The sequence below is a fragment of the Sturnira hondurensis genome, unplaced genomic scaffold, assembly GCF_014824575.4.
Source record: "Sturnira hondurensis isolate 20B ecotype Veracruz unplaced genomic scaffold, ASM1482457v3 Scaffold0009516, whole genome shotgun sequence".
NCBI classification, from domain to species: domain Eukaryota; kingdom Metazoa; phylum Chordata; class Mammalia; order Chiroptera; family Phyllostomidae; genus Sturnira; species Sturnira hondurensis.
In genome coordinates this window covers 683,349-705,452 of record NW_028082147.1, presented here as the reverse complement: position 1 = coordinate 705,452, position 22,104 = coordinate 683,349, and the positions used below count along the sequence as shown (strand labels likewise).

The window sequence follows — 22,104 nt, the reverse complement described above, 5'->3', positions numbered from 1 at the left end:
AATGAGAATTTTGTGATGGCATTCTGATGTGTTAGTATTCCTAGACCATCTAGATCTGTTGTCACTTTTGGAGACATAAAACTTCAGCATGTTTCTTTCCTCAAAAAAAATTGAGCCCTGGCTGGTGTAGCCAAGTGGATTGAGCGCGAGTCTGCGAACCACATGATCGTGGTTTGATTCCCAGTCAGGGCACATGCCTGGGTTGCAGGCCAGTTCCCGGTTCCCGGCAGGGGACGCACAAGAGGCAACCATACATTGATATTTCTCTCTCTCTGTCCTTCCCTTTCCCTCTAAGATAAATGAATAAAATCTTTAAAAAAAATTGATACCAATTCTCAAATAAATACATAGCAGGGCTGCTTAAACTAAACCCCCACTATAAGATGTCCTTAGAACTGTATTCACAAGACATTGTTATGATGGGCCATGAGCTAAACCATGCAGTATTTTAATTATAGTACACTGTCTTATATTGTTACTTGTCTTTTACTAAAGATGTTTTTAGGTATTCTTGTTTCATTTTACATTTGAAGAAAGTTCGAGCCCTGGCTGGGGTAGCTCAGTGGATTGAGCGTGGGCCTGCGAACCAGAGGATTGTGGTTCGATTCCCAGTCAGGGCACATGCCTGGGTTGCAGGCTGGTTCCCTGCAGGCCAACTCCCAGCAGGGGACGCACAAAAGGCAACCATACATTGATGTTTCTCTCCCTTTCCTTCTCCGCTAAAGATAAATAAATAAATAAATAAAATCTTTTTAAAAAAAAGAAGGTTCGCATATACTTGTTTTTCTGGCAAATAAAATAGGCCAAGAACAACAAAAATTGAAGTTAAAAGTGTTCCTCCCCATTTCCATCAACTACTAATTTCCGCATACAAATCATCTGGAATGAATATTTTTTATTATGTTTCTCTAACTATAAAAATAATATGTGAAGGAAAAAAATTAACATTTTTTATAAAAAATACAGAAAACTATAAAGAAAACAACTGCTCTTTAAAAAAAACCTACAACACAGAGATAACATCAACATTTTGGCCTATTTTCTGCCTATTCTTTTTAAATATTTTAATTATTTATTTTTAGAGAGAAGGGAAAGAAGGGAGAAAGAAAGGGACAAAAACATCAATGTGTAAAAAAAACATGGATTGGCTGCCTCTTGCACTCCCCCAACTGGCGACCTGGCCCACAACCCAGGCACATCCCCTGGCTGGAAACTGAACTGCAGCCCTTTAGTCAGCAGGCCAGCACTCAATTCACCAAGCCACACCAGCCAGCACTGCTTGTGAATTTAGCACAAGTAAAATCACACTGTTTAATTGATTTATATTTTATTTTCTTGCATTATATTATAATCATTTTATCATATAAAAACTTTTCAGAAATATTTTAATTACTGCATCATATCACATAGTATATACTGATATATATTTAGGTGAGCCATAATTTACTTCAGATATACCTTGACTGTACATTAAAGTAGACTAATTTTGCCCTGGCTGGTGTCGCTCAGTGGACTGAGCACGGCTGCAAACCAAAAAAAAGGTTGAGGTTTGATTCCCAGTCAGGGCACATGCCTACGTTGTGGGCCAGNAGAAATATTTTAATTACTGCATCATATCACATAGTATATACTGATATATATTTAGGTGAGCCATAATTTACTTCAGATATACCTTGACTGTACATTAAAGTAGACTAATTTTGCCCTGGCTGGTGTCGCTCAGTGGACTGAGCACGGCTGCAAACCAAAAGGTTGAGGTTTGATTCCCAGTCAGGGCACATGCCTACGTTGTGGGCCAGGTCCCCAGTAGGGGACGTTCCAGAGACAGCCATACACTGGTGTTTCTCTCCCTCTCTTTCTCCTTCTCTTCCTCTCTGTCTAAAAATGAATAAATGAAATATTTTTTAAAAGACATAGGATAGACTAATTTTCATTATAAATAACATTATAATCAAAATATTTATGCTTGAATCTCTTCAAGCACTATACATTTTTCTTAAGACAGATTCCTTAAAAAGAATTGAGGACAGCCCTGGCTGGTGTGGCTCACCAGTGGATTGAGTGCTGGACTGCGAACCAAAGGGTTGCCAGTTCAATTCCCGGTCAGAGTGCATGCCTGGGTTGCAGGCCAGGTCCCCAACTTAAGAGGCAACTATACATTGATGTTTCTCTCCCTCTCTCTCTCCCTTCTCCTCTCCCTAAAAAAAAAATTAAATACAATCTTTAAAAAAAAAAAGAATTGAAGACAAAGGATGAGATGTTTCTGAGACTCTCAGAACATGCTCTGTGTGGAATTTTTAATTCCTGACCACATTTAAAAATTTTATATCAAGCCCTGACTGGTGTGGCTCAGTTGGTTGGGCACCATCCTGCAAAGCAAAAGGTCACTGGCTCGATTCCCAGTGATAATACATGCCTCACTTGTGGGTTCAGTCCCCAGTTAGTGTGTGTATAAGAGGCAACCCACTGATGTTTCTCTCTTGCATCGATGCTTCTCTCCCTCACTGTCTCCTTCCCCCCAACTCTTTAAAAAAAAAGTCAAACATTTTCTATCATTAGGTGAGTGCTCAAAGAATGAGTATGAATTTAATCAACTAATGTTACTTTTCAGAGGGGAAACATTATAATAGTAAACTTGTTGCATAAAGAGAGGGAGTTGGGGATATTATACATTCTGAACTTTATTTCTGTAGTACAGTGATGGCAAAGACTGCATTTACTGTGCATCTTTGATACTTATTAACAGCACCCTTCTACTTTTACCAGATTATCCCAGGATTTGTCAGTCAGCCTACACTTCTCTGTGGCTGTCATGCTTCCCAGCATCAGGCTTAGCTCTGCCTATAATTGATGATCTCAAGCAGGTCTATCATCTATCATCTGCTCAAGTTCCTTTGCCCAGAGAGGATCCTACCCAACATCTTAACATTAGAAAAACTCGCCCTAGATGCTGGGAAGAGTAATTCTGATTCCCTCTTCTTTCTCTAAGAGTTTTTTAAAGAACAAGTTAATGAAGGTCAAATAATACATGAATTTCTTAAGCTAATCCTTCAAACAGAATAAAAATTTCAAATTAAAGAGTAAAGATTGAACTCTCTGGATTCTACCATGATCAAATGCCCCAAAGTCGGTTGAAAGGTATTTTCTTAGTATTAGAGCTTACCTGAGCATAATTCCGCCCAAACGAATGGCTCTCTTCCAGTCCTTTAGGGTGGACTTGCCAGCCAGATGAACAAAATGCTTGGGGCTGATCAACTGATCATTGAACTAAAGTAAAAAGAAAAGTAAAAAATAATACAGTGTCAACTTAGGCAGGCAGAGACAGACAAAGAGATAACCCTACTTGTTATATACAAAAAATACCCAGATGGCATCTTAAGTCATAGTCTTTTATTATCCAGCCTTTTGCCCTATTGTGCCAGGGAAGATGATCCTTCTCTGAGCACAGTGCCCTACCCTGGTAGAAAGCTACAGATGACACGAGGAATATCAGAGATTAATATACTAATTAGTATAAAATCCATTTATGCTCTGAATCAGGTGGTTGGATTCAATGTTACAAAGGCTGTTTAAATAAACTAAAACAATCTATCCAGCCTTAATGATAAGATTCAGGATATGGTAGAAGAATTGAGTACAGTAAGAACCAACAGCACTGCAGAGTGTCAAAAGTACATAATCTTTAATGATTCTAGGATGATGCCACCAATAGTGACTACTATCTATGGGTATAGTTGTGGCTAACAATGGGGACATATATGATTATTCATATTTTAATATATGAGGTTCTGAAATATTGAATAACTTGCTCAAGGTCACCGACCTAATCAGTAATAGAGATGGGATTCCATTCATTCATTCAACAAATATTTTTTGATAAATACACCATATACCATTCTAAGTACTGGAGATACACTGGGGAACAAGATTGACAGGTTCTCAGACTCTCATGAAACTTCTATTCTGGTGGGACTTGAATCCAGGTCAGTTTCACTCCAAAGTTGTTTTTGTCTACTATGATACAATAGGACTATAGCCACAAAATTAAAAATACTGATACAGTAGAAGAAAGAGGCACTGGAACCATGCCCTTCGAAAACAAAGAGCCCCAAAGTAGGTTCCAGCAAGGAGAAAAGACAATTACCTTGACACACTTTACATTTATTCCGGGACATACAAACTTCTTCCAAAGAAGAATGGCTTTGCTCTCCCCACAAGTTATGGGGTAAGCAATTTCCATATCCTCATTTGCTTCTATAGTACTTGCATCTAAAAATGAAAAAAACAAAACAAAACAGTTATTTATTGAACACTCTTCCCCAAATCTCAATTCAAAATCTTTAGTCTCCTGGTTCCTCTCAAGGGCTAACAGTATACACTGGCTGGTGTTGTTTAGAAACCCTCTGGAAGAAGTTAGGCATGACAGCTCTTTCACTGAACTCCCACTATGCAACAGTCTCTGTGCTATATGCTTTGATGCACTTAATCTTATTTTGTTCTTGCAATAATCTTGGGAAGCAGCGATTGTTTTCTATGTTTTACATGTTGTATGTGGGACTCCAAAAGGTAAAAGTAATACCCCCAAGGACACATAGCGAAATGGGAAAGTAGGCTTTAAATTCGTTTGTCTAATTTCAAAGTTTCTTTCCACTGACTGTCTATCAGTGAACACCTCATCAGTCTTCACCAACAACTTTCCTAATGACAAGAATCAACCTTGAGGCTCTAATTTCTTTGTGGGACTTTAATAGATAAAAAATCTTTTCCACAACCCTAGCAAATTGATGTTCAACAATCAGCTGACAGCCCTAGCACCTTAATCACTGGTATCTCTATATATGCCATCATCAAATCGATTAACAGTATTAACAGGGCATACTAAGTAGGATGAAAAAGGCACAAAGGGCGTGGGCCTGCGACTCAGACGATCGCGGTTCGATTCCCATTGAGGGCACATGCCTGGGTTGCAGGCCAGTTCCCTGCAGGCCAACTCCCAGCAGGGGACGCACAAAAGGCAACCATACATTGATGTTTCTCTCCCTCTCTCCTTCCCTTCCCCTCTAAAGATAAATAAATAAAATCTTTAAAAAAAAAGAGAAAATTTAAAAAAAGAAAAAGAAAAAGTCACAAAGGGAAGAAATTCCAACCAAGGAAATTAAGGTCAAATGTACTAGATTATCAATAAGACTTACCAATCCCTTCTTCAATTTTGTGTATCGTGTGAGTCTCTACTGCCACAACTGCTGTGTTGTTCTCAGACCCGGCTTCATAAATCCTGTTGTAAAAGTGTCCATCGATAAACAAACTACATAAATCATGAAAAAATTAATATTCACAGCAGGGGGGTTAAGAATTCTTTTAATCTATCTCAAAAGGAATAAAACAAATATAGTTTACAACTGTACATTACTGCTTTGACTAGTTCCCCATTATTTTTAAACTCTAAGTTGCCCATAACTGCTTAGCAGCTATTACCATGGAAATAAATTAACAATTTTCCTCACCTCAATGGAAAGTTCCTCTTGCTACTGTATTTTACAGCAGACTTTTCCCTTCATAACTTTAAAAGCTCATGACATAAAGTATTGCTTCAAGCATAAGATTAAGTTGTATTATAGAATTACCTTATCGAGACTACAAAGTAATACTGTTGGACAGTTTAAGACAAGAAGCAATGCTGATCAGAGAAGCTGATGACCCTTGTTGGAATCTAGACACTAAAGCATTTTTAAGCACTTTAGCATTTTTTTATTTTTTAATCCTCACCCAAGGATATGCTCATTTTGGAGAGAGAGAAAAAGTGTGAGAGAGAGAAAAGACATCAATGTGAGAGAGAAACATCAATCTGCCACCTCCCACACACACACTGACCCCCCAGTATTGAACCTACAACCCAGGTATGTGCCCTGACTAAGAATCAGACCTGCAACCCTTTTGGTGTATGGGACAACACCCCAACCACCTGGCCAGGGCAAGCACTTTAGTATTAAAAAGAAAAATTTAGCCCTGGCTGGTATGGCTCAGTGGATTAAGTCCTGGCCTGCAAACCAAAGGGTTGCTGGTTTGATTTCCAGTCAGGGCACATGCCTGGGTTTAGGCCAGGTCCCCAGTAGGGGGCGTGTGAGGGGGCAACCACACATTGATGTTTCTCTTTCTCTCTTCCTTTCCCTCTCTCTAAAAATAAATGAATAAAATCTTTTTAAAAAGTAGGTTTAAAGTTGTAAACAATTTTTTTTAATTTATTGATTCTAGAGAGAGGGGAAGGGAGCGAGAGAAAGACAGAGAGAAACATGTACATGAGAGAAACATCTATCAGCTGCCTCCCGGAAGCACACTAATCAGGGATCAAACACGCAACCCTGGCATGTGCCCTTACCAGGAATCATACCTGCAGCATTTTGGTTTATGGGATGATGCTCCAACCAACTGAGCCACACCAGCCAGGGCTTTAATATATATATATTTATTTATTTATTTTAACCACATGATCGCAGTTCGATTCCCAGTCGGGGCACATGCCTGGGTTGCAGGCCAGTTCTCAGCAGGGGACTCACGAGAGGCAACCATACATTGATATTTCTCTCCTTCTCTCCTTCCCTTCCCCTCTAAAGATAAATGAATAAAATCTTTTAAAAAAACTAAAAAAATAAAATAAAGTAAAAGATTTTATTCATTTATCTTTACAGGGAAGGAGAGAAGGAGAGAAATATCAATGAGTGGTTGCCTCTCATGGGTCCCCTGCTGGGAACTGGCCTGCAACCCAGGCATGTGCCCCGACTGGGAATTGAACCGCGATCATGTGGTTCGCAGGCCCGCACTCAATCCACTGAGCTACACCAGCCAGGTTTATTTTTTAAATCACTTTTAAACATTTTTTTTCAATTACAGTTGACACACATTATGACACAGCATTGTTAAGGCCCCATAACTAAACCGTTGACATGAGCAGAGGCTACTAAAAAATTAAGAGACAGACTATGCCCAAGGTAACTAGCAGTAACTAGAGGTACCACTTCATGAAGGAGTCTTTCTAAAATGTTTCTACTTTGTAAGGAATGGGCTCAGATAACCTAATATGATACAGTGATGTCCTTTAATTCCTATAATAAATCTAATGTATTCATTATTGCATCTTGTTATTTGAAAGCACTGTTTAAACAATCTCCTTTGCATCAGTGATTATTCACCCCCATAGTGACACCTCTAGCACTGACCTCCTTTCTGAATTTCACATCAGGGCAGTTAACTGCTAAATAAATAAAGATATTTGGATGTCCCATAGGACATTGTTCAATTCATTATGTCTAAGTTAAGCAAGTTGTCTTCCCTTTCTTATCTCCAAAACTATGCTTTTTCCTTTACTCCTCATCTTTGTTGATGGCATCACCCAGGACACTGAAGCATAAGACAGAAACCTGGGAATTACACTAGACCCCCAACCTTGGTGTTTTCGGCTGATGCCTGATGCTCAAACCAACTTACCATCACAGCCAGGGCCTATTTCTTGCCTTTTGCATATAATCTTTACCAACATAGTCCCAATAATTCATACAAGTTCTTTGACTGTTTCTTTCCTTCATATTTGAACCTGATGCCAATTAGGTTAAGTGTGACTGAGGCCCGAGACTGACACCTGATGATTTCCGTCTTTGTCTCAAGTGTATGAAACTTATGAGACCTAGCCCTGGCTGGGTAACTCAGATGGTTAGGGTGTCATTAGGACACACCAAGGTTTCAGGTTCAATCCCTGATCAGAGCACATACAAGAATACCCAAAGAATGAATAAAAAGGGGAACAACAAATTGATGTCTATCTCTGCCTCTCTCTCTCTCTCCCCTTCCCTAAATAAATAAATAAGATAAACTTATGAGACCAGTACTTCACTAGTATCAGAGTTTTTGTTCCCACTCATTTTTATAAAATGAGGCTAAAGCACAATAAAATATTCAAATAATTAAAAAACAATTACAGAAATCAAATGAGCACCAATTGACAGGCATCTCAAAATGCAGTACCTCAAAATGTTCATCCACAAGTTCATATACTAAATTCAGTTGTAAATAGTGGATTTGGAAGTCAATATATGTTGTACAAAGATGCCTATCTCTGATCAAGTAATGAGAAGTTTCCAAAAAAGGCAATATCATTTGGAAAATAAGAGACAGGCAAAAGAAAAACAAGTGGAACAAAATCTTCAAAAGAATTAATTCTCTAAGCAACAGAGAAGCTTTTTCTGTCTTTGCTAGGGATAAGGCAAGTGACAACTGGAGCACTTTAGAAAAAATTTTTTATAAGAATTTAGCATGGCTGGAAAAGAGGCCGCCCCCTTACGGAACCTGGCACTAAATCATTGGTACACAACCTGCTTCTAGGCTGGGATTTCATACGTAGCAGAGCGGTTCCCTCACTGCAATCTACTGAAAGTCAGTTCTCGACACAAGGGTTTGAGAAAAATAAAAATATTCTAAAAATTAAAAAGAAGTAAAAAAATAAAAAATAAAATAAAATAAAAAGAATTTATTTGAGCCAAATTGACAGCATGCTGGGGAGCAAGCTCTCAAAAGCTCCCTGGAGCACTTTGGAAAGGTAAAAGAAATAATGACTCCATGAGAAAAATAAAGCTGGCAACAACCGAAGGACCTACTCCTTAATCCTTCTTTATGTACCAAGGGATCACAACTACGAGTATGTGTGTGTGTGACAAATGAAATTCCCACACAAGTGAATATGAATAAGTATGCACAATCCTTTGGTGCCGATAAAAATTTAAATTGCTCTATTATCTCTATGTCAGGATTTATCATATATCACCTTTCCCTTATAAATCTTAAATATTTCCTCATGCTTAACAATATTCAAAAATATCAGCAAACTGTGGTTATATTTTTAAAGCTAAAAAGTGCTTACCTTACAGATACATATTAATGTCTGAGATTTGCCTCAAAAAAATTCAGGAGTAGGTGGATGTAGAGATGAGTAAGATTGGCCATGTGCTGATAATTGCTGAAGCTGGGTGATGGGTGCTTACATTATAATTTTCTTTATTTTTGTGTAAATTTGAAATTTTCTATTCTAAAATGTTTTTAGAATTACCAAAAACATTGGTTGTTTTTCCAGAAGTGTTTAAACAAGGTACATTACTTAGTAGATTAGGATTCGATTATATGTTTGCCCAAGAACATTTCTAATCATATGAAGACTCATACATTCCCCAAGGTAAAATAACTATCCCTCAGTTCTCTTTGTAGATGCAATTCTTACTTAACCTTTAAGACCACAAACCATTTTTTAAAATTTATCTCTTTTTTCAAATTCAGAGGTCCCCTGAATTGAGAGTACTTCCTAATCATGCCATTCAGCACTTGTTAGATTTTGCCATATAAGTGATCTCTCTCTCTCTCTCTCTCTCTATATATATATATATATACATATATATATATATAATCTTTTCTCAGTTTGTACAACTAGACTGCAAAGTTCCATGATAGTGGGAACCAAGTGCTGTATTTCTTCCAATATGTTTATAATACATTGTATAATAGGAGGTAGTTTATATATTATTTTTGATAGACTAAGGTTGATAATTTGTGCACCCATGACAGTCCAGAGAGGTTTTTGTAGGAATACTTTTATAGTTGCCTTGCCTAATCTCTTCTGATTCTAACTACACTGTCTTTTGGTAAACATGTATGAAGATACCATGCTAAATAGTGTGGATAAATAAAATGAGGGAGCCATGTAACTTACCCTCAAGGAGCTCACAGTGAAGATGAGGAGAAGATACAAGGAAACAGCTAATTGTTGTAATAAGTATTGAAATGACAAATATAGCACTCAACATGTTATTATGAAGATGAAAACCTAGCCAGCTCTAAGATTAATGTTGAATGTTCCATTGTGATAAACAGCCATCAAGTTATAATTTCCCCACTCTTTAAACCTCCCAAGTATTTTAGAATATCCATATCTTTAGTCACTTACCCTTGTTGCACAGGCTGTAACTGCAAGATCACTTGGGTTTTAGTGTCTTCAGGGTTCTCCCCTTCATTTCCTTCAGTGGGTACCACAACCACATCCCCCACTGGGACACTCACTTCCGCATTAGCCATCTTTCACATGAAGTCAGATAGCTGAAACTGCTGTCAGAAACAAGAAGCACCAGTAACTTCATCTAGTTTGAAAAGATGGCAACCACAAGAGAAGAACACTACGATAATAACTACCCAAATCCAAGGACACCCTGGAGATCATGGTCCTCTGAAAAGGATGGGAATGTGAAATGGTTCTAACATAGGCTCTGATCTTTCCAGAAATGCCTCAGTATTCACTTACTATCATAGGTTTTCTTGGTGTCAGTGATTCATCCAATGGTGTGCTCTACCAGCTCTACCAGCTCCTAAGAACCAATTGTGTACATCACTTCCCAAATCCAACTTTAGTGACATCAAGTTGCTAGCTTAAAATCATTGATGCTAGGAGTATACACACCAAGGAAATTGGCAAGCACTACAAATCAGGGTATTTTTTCCCTAGAGAGCTGGTATGTAGCATACCACTAGTTCTATCCCAAAGAGTAAGCTCCTACAGAATAGGAATCCATTTTCTTTGCAACCAGCTATTACATCTCATTAACTGTTCTGTCGTTTGTGAGTACTTAATAAATATCTGCTGACTAACTTAGCTGATTGGGAAGAAAAAGATGACTTGCATCAAATTGTAACAAGACCTCTAGAACTTAATACCTTTCTGCTTCAGACTAAATGGAGAAATGATTTCACCTGACCTCTCCCTTGCAGAGCTTGTGAGGAAACCAGTGTCCAGCACTACATCCTCTTCAACTCTAAAGTAACTCAAAGTGCCCGGGCTGGTGTGGCTCAGTGGATTGTGCACTGGCTTGCAAACCAAAAAGGTCGCTAGTTCAGTTACCAGTCAGGGGCACATGCCTAGTTGCCGGTCAGGTCCCCAGTTTGGGGTGCACCAGAGGCAACCACACATTGATATTTCTCACCCTCTCTTTCTCCCTCCCTTCTCCTTTCTCTATAAATAAATAAATATAATCATTAAAAAAATTAAAGTAACTCAAAGCATTGTCCCAATTTTAATGAAAACTCAGAAGGCCACAGGATATTCTGCAGTGTTAGTCTTCACAAATGAAAAGGAAAGAGGGAGTCACTAAAGAGAGTAGAAATAACAGCATTACATTTACTTAGATAAGTATGTGAAAATGACTAGGCCTGTACTGAATGGAATAAACACACAACGGATGCAAATATGAACATATAACTGGCAGTCAGATGACTGAAACTGTATCTCAGCTCTGCCACAGCACTCATTTGCCTTTAATACACATACTTAAGCATAACATTCCAGGGTTAAGCCATAACCCTGTTTGGCCTCAAAATACTTTTCCAGTCTTATCTGTAACTATAATAACCCAAGAATCTTAAACTACAGCCACACCAACCACCCACTGTATTCTGAACATATAATATGTACTTTCAGGTTTCTGTATGTTGTTATTCCTTAAGCCTTAAACTCCTTTCTCCCTCATCTCCTCCTCTCAGGCCCAGTTCAAAGCCCACTCCTCCACACAGCCATTGCCAAACCATTTATTTTCTTTTCAGCATTACCCCAATACTTGGTTTGTAGCTGTCCTCCAGCATTTATCACACTGAGCTCTGTACTGCAATTAACTGAACAGATATCTATCTTCATTCATTACTATACTGTACTCTCGGTCAGGACAAGTGGTACTTATCCAAATATTTTTTTATCTGTCACAGATCTGCTCATCATAGGCACTGACATAGCTTAGCTCAATCGATTTTTGTATTTGACCTACTTAAAATTCCTTATGTCTGACTTATACTTCTGTCCTTTATGATTCTCACAAGCTTTATACGTGAATTTACACTTTCTATATCCAAGATTCTCTTAAAATATCTTGTAGGCACCTTAAAAGGAACTCATGTTCCCTCTCAACCTGCTCCTGTTTCCTGCCTCAGCAATGGCACTAGCCTCTACCCATTTTCTTAAGCCAGAAATGGAGTTACTATTTATTTATTTATTTTTAAAGATTTTATTTATTTATTTGTTTATTTATTTATTTATTTATTTTTAGAAAGAGGGGAAGGGAAGGAGAAATAGAGGGAGAGAAACATCAATGTGTGGTTGTCTCTTGCACATCCCCTACTGGAGACCTGGCCCACAACCCAGGAATGTGTCCACTGGGACACATTGAAGTGGCAACCCTTTAGTTCATCAGCCTCTGCTCAAACCACTGAGCTATACCAGCCAGGGCTAGAGTTATTATTTTTTTAATATTTTTATTTATTTATTTTTACAGAGAGAGTAAGGAAGAGAGAAAGGGACAGAAACATCAAAGTTAGAGATATCAATCAGTTGCCTCTCATACACCCACCTACCAGGGATCAAACTGCAACCCAAGCATGTACCCTCACCAGGAATCCAATGGACAACCTTTTGCTTTGGGACAATGCCCAACCAACTGAACCACGCTAGTCAGAGCAGAAGTTATTTTGACTCCTTTTTTTCTCTTTCTAAAGCCAATCAACTACCAAATCCTACCCATTCTATCACCTATATATCTCTTAACCATCTCCCATTCTCCATCTGTGCTGCCATCACCATATTCTGAGCCACCAGTTAGCTCTATTTTTCCAGGTGTGTCTCATTAGTATCCTAAACTCTGGTCTTGCTCTCCAAATCATTATCTGCAGACACAGTGATCTTACTAAAGGCCACAAGCCATTTCCCTGTTTAAATATTCTTCAGTGGATTACCTCTGCTGTTAGAATAACACGCAAACACTTTAACATGGCTTACAAAATCCTCCAAATCTGTCCTTTGCCCATCCTGCTAGCCTCATTTCTCATAGTTCTTCCTCTCACAATGTGGGCTGCTATCATTGAATTTTTCCCAATTTCTCAAACATACCACCATTTTCTCACCTGAGCCTTTACACTTATTTCCTCTACCTGAAATTCTTTTTCTTCCTCTTTGGCTAGTTACTGCTAAATTCTTGTGACTTACTTAAAACATCACTTCCTTGGAGAGGCTTTTGGTGACTTTCTTGACTAGATTTGAGTTTATGTCTTTCCTCCTTTAGTGCCTGCAGCACCCTTGTCACAATGATTATCCCATTTTGTCAGCCTCTCCCCACCAGACAACATTCTGGGAAAGTAAGGATTGCTTTTCTTTTTCAACAACTTCCCTGTGCCTAGCTTACTGCCTAGGACATAAGAGTATAATAGCTTTCAAATATCTGACTCTCATCTATCTAAACTTCCTAAGGCAATCTGGCAAATAGCAGAAATGTAATAAATTTTTGTGCAATTAATGATTCAGCTTACCCTAAAAGACTTCTAAATTTTTCTACATGTCTAACTTAGGGGATAGATTTACTTAGGTAGCTAAGCTAAGCTGCCTGGTTTATTGTCCATCAGTATGGCTAGTTCAACAAATTATTTACTGAGTTTCTACTCCATATCTGGCAGAGTTAGGCTCCTTGCACATGAAAAAGGGCAGTATCTGGCCCTGACTGGTGTAGTTCAGTGGATTGAGTGCGGGCCTGTGAACCAAAGTGTTGCTGGTTCAATTCCCAGTCACGGCACATACCTAGGTTGCAGGCCCTGTCCCCAGTAGAGGGTGTACAAGAGACAACCACACATTGATGTTTCACTTGCCCTTTTTCTCCCTTCCTTCCCCTCACTATAAAAATAAATAAAATCTTTAAAAAAAAAGAAAGAAAGCAAGCAAGNACTGGTGTAGTTCAGTGGATTGAGTGCGGGCCTGTGAACCAAAGTGTTGCTGGTTCAATTCCCAGTCACGGCACATACCTAGGTTGCAGGCCCTGTCCCCAGTAGAGGGTGTACAAGAGACAACCACACATTGATGTTTCACTTGCCCTTTTTCTCCCTTCCTTCCCCTCACTATAAAAATAAATAAAATCTTTAAAAAGAAAGAAAGAAAGAAAGAAAGAAAGAAAGAAAGAAAGAAAGAAAGAAAGAAAGAAAGAAAGAAGGCAGTATTTGCTCTTAAGGAACTACAGAAGAGAAAGAGATGCATGGTACTGTCACATACTAGAGGGGAAAAGTAACCGCAAGATAAAACAGGATACAATTCAAACTTTTGTAAATTGAAGGTTTAGTTTTAAAATATTTTTATTAATGTTCGAATACAGTTGTCTCCATTTTCCCACCACCACTTTCCTTTGCCTTACCCACCCTCACCCTCAATCCTACCCCCAAGTAAATTAAAGGTTTTAAAACTAGAAAGAAAAAAATAAGAGAATCGCATGTACAAAGGACCCAAGGACAACAGGGTGGGGATTGACTGTGGAAGTGGTGGAGTGGGGTGGACAGGGCAGGGGAGAGTAATGGAGTGGGGGAGAATTGGGACAGCTGCAATTGAACAATTCTAAAAAAGAAAGAATCGATGGTTTGGGTGGCTTCTAGCAGTATAACAAAAAAAAAATTAGGTCCTATGAGTCCAGAAAAAGCCAAAAAGAGATATATGATGAAGCATATGTATACTATCAAGTCCTTAAATAACTGAACCAATAGATATCGTCAAAGCTTAATCTATAAAAATGTAGGGCAAATTAAAATAATCACAACATTTGTTGGCCACATTTTTTGAAGCACTATGTTACTATTACATATTTAATAAATTTAAAAGATGTAATACCTGCCCTGACCGGTGTGGCTCAGTGGGTTGAGCATCATCTGCAAACCAAAAGGTCAATGGTTCAATTGCTGGTCAGAGCACAGGCCGGGCCCCCTGTTGGGAGCTTGGGGGGGGGGGGGCTTGCGAGAGGCGACCTATCCATGTTTCTCTCATACATACATGTTTCTCTCCCTCTCTCCTCCCTTCCCTTCTCTCTAAAGGTAAATAAAATCTTTTTAAAAAGATGTAATATCTTAGCATGTATCAAGCTTACAGAAGTTATTATCCCAAAAAGGAGGGTTAGATGTTTAAAAATTAACAGTTTAAGTCAATTAATGGGTTAGAGAAGCAGAATTAGAAAAATGCTACTAGTTTCAACCTTCTACTCTGTGGTTAAGTCCTCTCTAGAACACTCTGAATAAGTGGCTGACTAACAACTTGATTAATACTTTCCTCAATAGAAACTCATATTTTATTCCTTACCCCTCCCACATCTTGGCACCCAAGAGGAATGTTCTGGCTGTTTCTCTAACTTTCTGAGAGTTTATCAAAGAAGATAATTAAAATTATCCACAATATGTCTCTCAGTGTCAGAGACATAGGTCTGATTCAGTCAACTTGGAGAAGAACGCCATGTTGACATTCTTTAGAGAAGCCAGTTTGGATCGAATCTCTTATTACCCTAAATACCATATTCCTAGCAAGTAACCCGAAACTACCTCTTTGGACTACACTGGCTAACTGCAAGGTCATCTCTTTGAGCTGAGTGTAAACTGAAAAGTGACTCTTGTTCATATCAACAAAAACTCCTGAGGCAAGAGTTAGTTGATCCTTTGGGTATTTTTATGAAAAGGGCCTCAGAGTATTAATTGTGGAATCACACAACACTCCTTATAATTCTAAGGGAATACATTAAAAAAAGATGCCAAATTTATGTGAAAAGTTAAAATAATTTTGTAGTTATTTTCAAAGATAAAAGACACATTGAAAGCAAATTCATGACTGCTTACAAATGCTATTGAAAAACTAAAGAAATGATATCTGACCTACTCTAGATTAATTTTTTTGTCCTGAAAACTGTTTAAAACATGGCAAAGTATAAGTGTGAGTGTCATATGATAACAGGGACATGGCAGATGGAAGTTAATGAGGAATGACAGAAATACCAGACATCCTGCCCTGGCCCAGAAGTTCAGTTGGTTGGAGCATCACCCTGATACCCCAAGGTTGAGGACACATACAAGAGTCAACCAATGAATGCTTGAATAAGTGGAAGGAAAAAAAAAACAGTGTTTCTCTGCCCCTGCTCCCTCTCTTCCTCTTAAAACAATTTTTAAAAAAATAGCAGATATCCTGAACTTTTCTAACCCTAAAATGTGTTTGTGTATTGCACACTGTATTGTAATTTTTGTAGACTGTGTAGTCTATTCTTAAGTTTTTAAGTTAAAACTCGAGGCCAAAACTCCTTGATTTTTTTCCTTCTTTATTCCTTCTCATGTGTTTAGTAGGTGATCCAGAGCGCTATGGAATGGAAGTGCAGCCAACAGAAGGCCACACAGGACCACCGTGCGGGAAAGAGCCAGAGCGAATGAAGTTCAGAAGTCACTACTGGAGACCACTAGGCAGAAGTCTGGGGAAGCAACAGAATAAAAGCATTCTTTGAAGAGTCATCCTATCACAGTGTAAGGGGCTTCTGCTTAGAACAAGACCAAAACAGCGCTCAAACTAAAGCAAGGGAGGTGTGTACAAGTTTGCTATTGGATATGTTTGTTGAACATAAAGTTGATTAATGAAATAGTCATCTTGTCAGTAGACATTAAATATACATAACTGATAAGAGGCTACCAAATTAGGGGATTATCCACTTAATGAAAAAGTCCCCCCCAAAAGCACCTCAATAACCATTAGCAAACCCACAAAGTGTAGGGGGAGCCCTCTGAGAAGACTAGAATGACCTGTTCGTCCCTTTTTGTGATCGCCCAGGTGGAGAAAAACCCCACTTCCTGCTTCTCCGAAACAGACCCCAGTCGCAGCCCCTTTCGTATCTGCCACACGGCGTGGTTTCGAGATTTCTCCCTAACTCCAGAGGGCACCTCGGGCCTCCTTCGAACACGCCTTCATCCCCAGGCCGGTGGGGTCCTCCCCAGGACGCCCGGGTCGGATCCTGCCCTCATCTACCCGAGACGACACGTGCTGAACTCCCCATTTCAGAGAGGAAGGGTAGTCTGGGCGCCTTCCCCTCAAACGGCCTCTCTCCGGCCCTCAGAAACTTGGGTCTCCCCGCCGCGACACCCCGGATTCCCCCGTCCTCGGCCTTTCCGTCAGGAGGTATTCGGAGCCTCTGGCTCCGTCACAGGTTGGGACCTCTCTCACTCCTACTTCGGGAGGCTCCGCGGCGTCCCCCACCGGCCCTCATCTACAGGAAGGCAGGGCCCGAGGGCATCTCTTGGAGCCCTCCCTCGTCCCCTGCTCCCACCACCCAGCCCTGTCGCCACGCCTCTGGAAAAGCCCCTGCCTCTTTTCCCTGGGCCGAAAGGCAGAGGCCTCTCCTCAGGTGAAGCTCGGGCCCGCCTTTCCTCGGCAAAAGCCCCTCTCTGCTCTTGCTCTCCCGCCAAGGCTCCGAGGGTCTCCTCCCGGCTCGGCATCCGGGCTCCCCTGCCCCCTTCTGCACCGCCCCCCAACCCAGCACGACCCAGGCCTCGCCCCAGCTCTTCAGCGAAGGGCCTGGCACTCCCCAGACCCCGCCTCTGGGGACACTCCAGGATCCCCAGACCCCTCGCCAGGGTCCCGGGCGTCAGGGCCTCCTCAGTCAGGAGTCGCTCCTGCCCCTCCTGGCCCCTCAGCCGAGGACTTCCGGGCCCCTCGGCCCGGGGGCGCCGCCCCCCCCCCAGTGCCGGGCTCCCCGGCCCCCGCCGCCCTCGGCCGGGGGCCGAGTCGGGCAACCCGGCAGGCCGCGCTGGGGGTGGCCCGGCTGCTCGGGCGGACCCAGCGGCAGCGTCCCCCCACCCCCCCGCGGCGCCGCGACGTCCGCTCGCTCCCCGGCGGCGGCGGCGGCACGCACAGGGCGTGGGGAGGCGCCCGCGGAGGCAGCAGCCCCCCGCCCCCTGTGCGCCCGCCCGCCCTCGCCGGCCGCCGCGCGGCCCCCGCGTCCGCCCCCCCGCCCCCACCCCACCCCGCGCCCGCGCGCCCACCCCTCCCCCTCCTCACCGTCTCCGTCGGGCGGGCGGCGAGCGGCCAGGGCGGGCGGGCTACGGAGCATGCGCAGAGGCCGCCACGGCTGCTACCGCCACCGTCGCCGCCAGGCCGGACTTCAACACTTCCGGCCGCCGCCGCTGGCGAGCTGGCGCCTTAAAGGGGACGCGTCCTTATTGCCGACCCCGCGGAGGATGAAGCTCCGCCGGAGGGTTTGAGTAAACAATTACCTAAGTAGGGGTCTTCTGCTCTGGAATGTCAGTGTTAGGAAGGACGCTAGGGACCGTAATAACTCTTTTCCCTTTATTTCATGGATGAGGAAATTAAGCCTAAATTAAAGAATCACCTCATCCACAGGCGCGTGCATAGGCATTGTCTCTCGACTCCTCTGGAGGACTCTGCTCCCTTTACATTCCAAATCCTATTTTCTAAAGCTTACATCTTACTAGACCTCCAAAAGTTATGAGACAACTATCAATTTGGGATTAGATCTGATTGAGTATAGAGCAGTAGTTGGTCACGAGTCCTTAGAGCGAGCTGCTTACATTCTCTGACCCATGCATAGTCGCTAAGCTTTCCTGGTTGTTATGTTCTAAGTGTTAACTTCTTTGTGGGAGTTATTTAACAGCTCTAAGCCTTTATTTCACATAAAGCATAAATGATGATGTGAGTTTTAAAAGAGATGATGCATGAAAAGTGATCAGGAAAATTCCTGGAACCAGTAATAATAATTAGCAAGTATTAAGACTTTTCTGAATGGCCAGGTCTTGGGGAAGATGCTTTTGTCTCATAATCCTCATGGGAACTAATAAGTAGCCAGTTTTCATTCAATTTTACAGATAAATAGGAAGCCAAAAGAAGTTAACTTATCCCTCAAGGTCATATAACCTGTAAGTGGCACAAAGAGGATTTAAATTTGGCCCTTTGTTTCTCCAGAATCCATGTTTATAACCACTAAGATGGTTGCAGTGGTTATACGAACAAATGAGGTGGTGGTGTGCAGACACTTTCTGAGGGGGGAGAAGAATTGTTTCCCCATTTTGCCTCCTGTGAATCGTATCCCTGCTTTTTATTCCTTCTGTCTTGAGGTGACAGGGAGTTTTACAAGTTCTTGATTCAAGGACAAGTGAGGCAGCCCAGGAGTAAACAATAGAACTGAATTGGGGGGCGGGTGGGGGGCGCAGTCAGACAAGCTGATACCAGGCTTAGCTTTAGCAGCTGTGGATATCCTGGCCCTGCCACTCCTCACTTAAGCCTTGATTTTTTCCACCTGTCAAATAGAGACGATTTTTTCCCCCCCGACTGTGCCCACCTCTCAAAGCTGTTTCCAGGATGCAGTGAGGAGGCTTAGTACCCATGCTAGTGTTCCTTATGATCAAGGACTCACCCATTAGTAGATGATTCTGAATATAATGAGGCTTGGTCATGACTGGACTTTTCACCCGTTTGAACTGTTCCTAAAGGGGCCATTTGTATCTTTTGATCATGCATTGAACATTTACCCCAACCTTGTCTTCCATAATCTGTTAGTCTACCTTCTACAGAGACAGAATTGTAAACCTATAGGACAGTACTATGTGATAGGTGTTATCCTAGAGATATAAACAAAGGGAGGTTTAAGTCCTCTCTGACTGCACTGCCAATACCCAGCCCCAGCCCCAGCCCACAGGACTTGCCTGGACCACTGCAGTAGTTTCCCAGTACTGAGCAACCCTGTCCACCCCACCCCCAAATGCTATTCACCTTAGGCACTTAGAGTAATCTCTCTCTCTTTTTTTAAATTTATCTTTAGAGGGGAAGGGAAGGAGAGAGGGAGAGAAATATCAATGTATGGTTGCCTCTGGTATGTCCCCTGCCGGAAACTGGCCTGCAACCCAGGCATGTGCCCTGACCGGGAATCGAACCACGATCGTGTGGTTCGCAGGCCCGCGCTCAATCCACTGAGCCACACCAGCCAGGGTTTAGAGTACTCTCTTAAAGAGATAAAGTTAATGTGACTTCCCTGTTATAAACCCTTTAGAAGCCTCCCATTGCACTTAGAATAAAAACCTAAACTCCCCTCTCGGGCCCCACACATGATCTTCCTGCCCTCCTTTACCCCCCACCCCTCACTGTGCCTTCCCTGACTCCCAGCTGAAAGTAGGGTCCCCAGCCACATTTTTCTCTATCATTGCTGCCCCTGGTTCCATCAGTGCACCTGTTATGTCCATTTGGGAGAATATTTCAAGGCAAAGACTGCATCTGAGAGAACTTCCCTCCTATGCCCTAGTTATTTTCTTTTAATCCCTCTGCTTTCCTTCATAGACATTGCCACATTTAAAATCCCCTAGATGATTTATTTATCTGTTGTGTCTTTATCATTTACCCTACATAGTATTTGGAGCAGAGTTTGGTGCACTGCTAATGTTTGTTGATCAAATGAATGAATAAGTGAATGGTCATAAAAATTACAAGATATGGACTAGAGAGGAGAAAGACCAGGAAAAGAAAGCTGTGGGGGAAACTGCTATGACCAACCAGTCAAGAGAGAGAAAAGTCCTCATGTAGGGTGGGAGCCAGAACGCATCAGCAGTGTTGGTGTACTCTAGACACAGTTCTAAATTTGAAGCAGCCAGTGTTGGTGACCAACCAAGTGTGGGGGGGTGACAAGGATTCCCCCGCCCCCAGTGAAAGAACAAGGCAGGAAGAGTTGGTTGGGATTGAGGGAAAGTAGAAAGATGAGTCCCTTTGGACTTGTTAAGTCTGAGGTGTTTGAGGGACATTCAAATGAAGGTGTTCAGAAGGATGTTGGATTGACCTGTACCCAGCAAGAGGCCAGCACTGGAATTTGGGATGGAACCACAGAGGTCAAGTGTAGATGAGGCCATCCAAGAAGAGTGTACAGAGGGAGGGGGCTAGAGGCCCAAACTTGGGGAACATTAAGATTTGAGGAACCTGCAGGGACCAACCAAAAGTCAGAGAGGTTAGGTCCCTGAACAGAGTAAAGAGGAAACCCAGAGAGCAGTTAGGGAGCTTCCAGAAGAAGAGCGTGGTACCAAAAATGTCAGATACTGCAAAGATCTGGCGAGGAAAAACAAGGGTCATTCCTGATCTTTCCAGGGTGGGGTCACCTCTGAGGTTGAGGAGGAAGCCAGATTGTGATAGCTGAAGTAGTAAATGGGAAAGGAAGTGGCAAAAATAGCAAATGGAGACAGTTCTTTAAAATTTTTTGATAGTAAGGAGGAACTAAGACAAAGCAATAAGGTGATTATTTTGAGAAAAAGTCATGTGAAGGCTTTCCTTTTAATTTTTTCCACTTAATTGTTTTCTCTGTTAATTACATGTTGACTGTAGAAAATTATAAAGTGCATAAAAGGATGGAGAAGCAGAGAAAAAACACTTTTATTTAACATTTAGCATATTTCCTTTCAATCTTTTTCCTATGCATTTTTTTCTTTACCTAGATTATCTTGACAGTGCAATTCCATGTTATACTTTTTTTTCCTATTAAACACTGTGTCCTAAGCACTGAAGAGAATTCTACTTCTTTCTTTCCTCTTCGTCATCATCTTTTTTTTTTTAATATGAGAGACAGATGAATAGCCAGTCTGGTCTGTCTTCCCTTCTAGCATTCTTGGAGTCTCTCTGATATCTGAGCAGACAAATTTTGTTTGGAAGATAATTCTGTTCATTTTGGGTTAATAAAAAAGCCAAACAGTGGAAGGGCCAAATATAATTTTGGTGGCAGCTGACAGGGTTAAGAGAGGCCCCAGTGTGTTCAAGGCATCCTAGGCCCCTTTTGGCTAGAGTCTGGGTCTCAGCTGGGCATAGGCCCACAGTGGCTGCAGTGAGTTTGGAAATGGCAGGGAAACTGAAGGGTGGTGATGCCTAGGCCTGCTAAGAGCTGGCTATCTGCCAGACATTGCTCTAAGCACTTTAATGAACTATAGAAATGATCCCTGAAAGTATAGTCTTTAAGCACTTTAAATTTATACAATGTCCCAGGTCCTGTTATTAACCCAGTTTAATATGAGAGGTTAAGAACTTTCCTTCCTAAGTTCATGCATCTATTTATTGGCCTAGATGGATTTGAACGTAGGCCTTTGCACTTAGAATCCAAGCTCCTAATGACCCCTCCGCTGTGGATCTAATATCCCTGGCTACACATAGAAATCACTTGGGGAGATTTTATAAAACACCCATACCAGAAGCCCATCCCAGATAAAGTCAGGTGGGATCTCTAA

At 41.5% G+C, this 22,104-nt stretch overlaps 1 protein-coding gene across 3 annotated transcripts in view; it reads right to left on the bottom strand.

Annotated features, from left to right (window-relative positions):
• GMEB1 (glucocorticoid modulatory element binding protein 1) overlaps window positions 1–18,005 on the bottom strand; it is a 30,716-nt gene extending 12,711 nt beyond the window's left edge. Inside the window, exons 1-5 of one of the 3 annotated variants that reach the window (XM_037057187.1) lie at window positions 17,897–18,005; window positions 9,983–10,140; window positions 5,193–5,305; window positions 4,145–4,269; window positions 3,164–3,267 (exon numbers count right to left, since the gene is read on the bottom strand). In XM_037057187.1, the coding sequence (XP_036913082.1) occupies window positions 3,164–3,267; window positions 4,145–4,269; window positions 5,193–5,305; window positions 9,983–10,110 (470 nt within the window). In that variant the 5' untranslated portion in view covers window positions 10,111–10,140; window positions 17,897–18,005. The remainder of the gene's footprint in view (window positions 1–3,163; window positions 3,268–4,144; window positions 4,270–5,192; window positions 5,306–9,982; window positions 10,141–17,896) is intronic. The other 2 variants (XM_037057189.1, XM_037057188.1) reach the window with 2 other exon arrangements.
• Window positions 18,006–22,104: the final 4,099 nt, after the last annotated feature.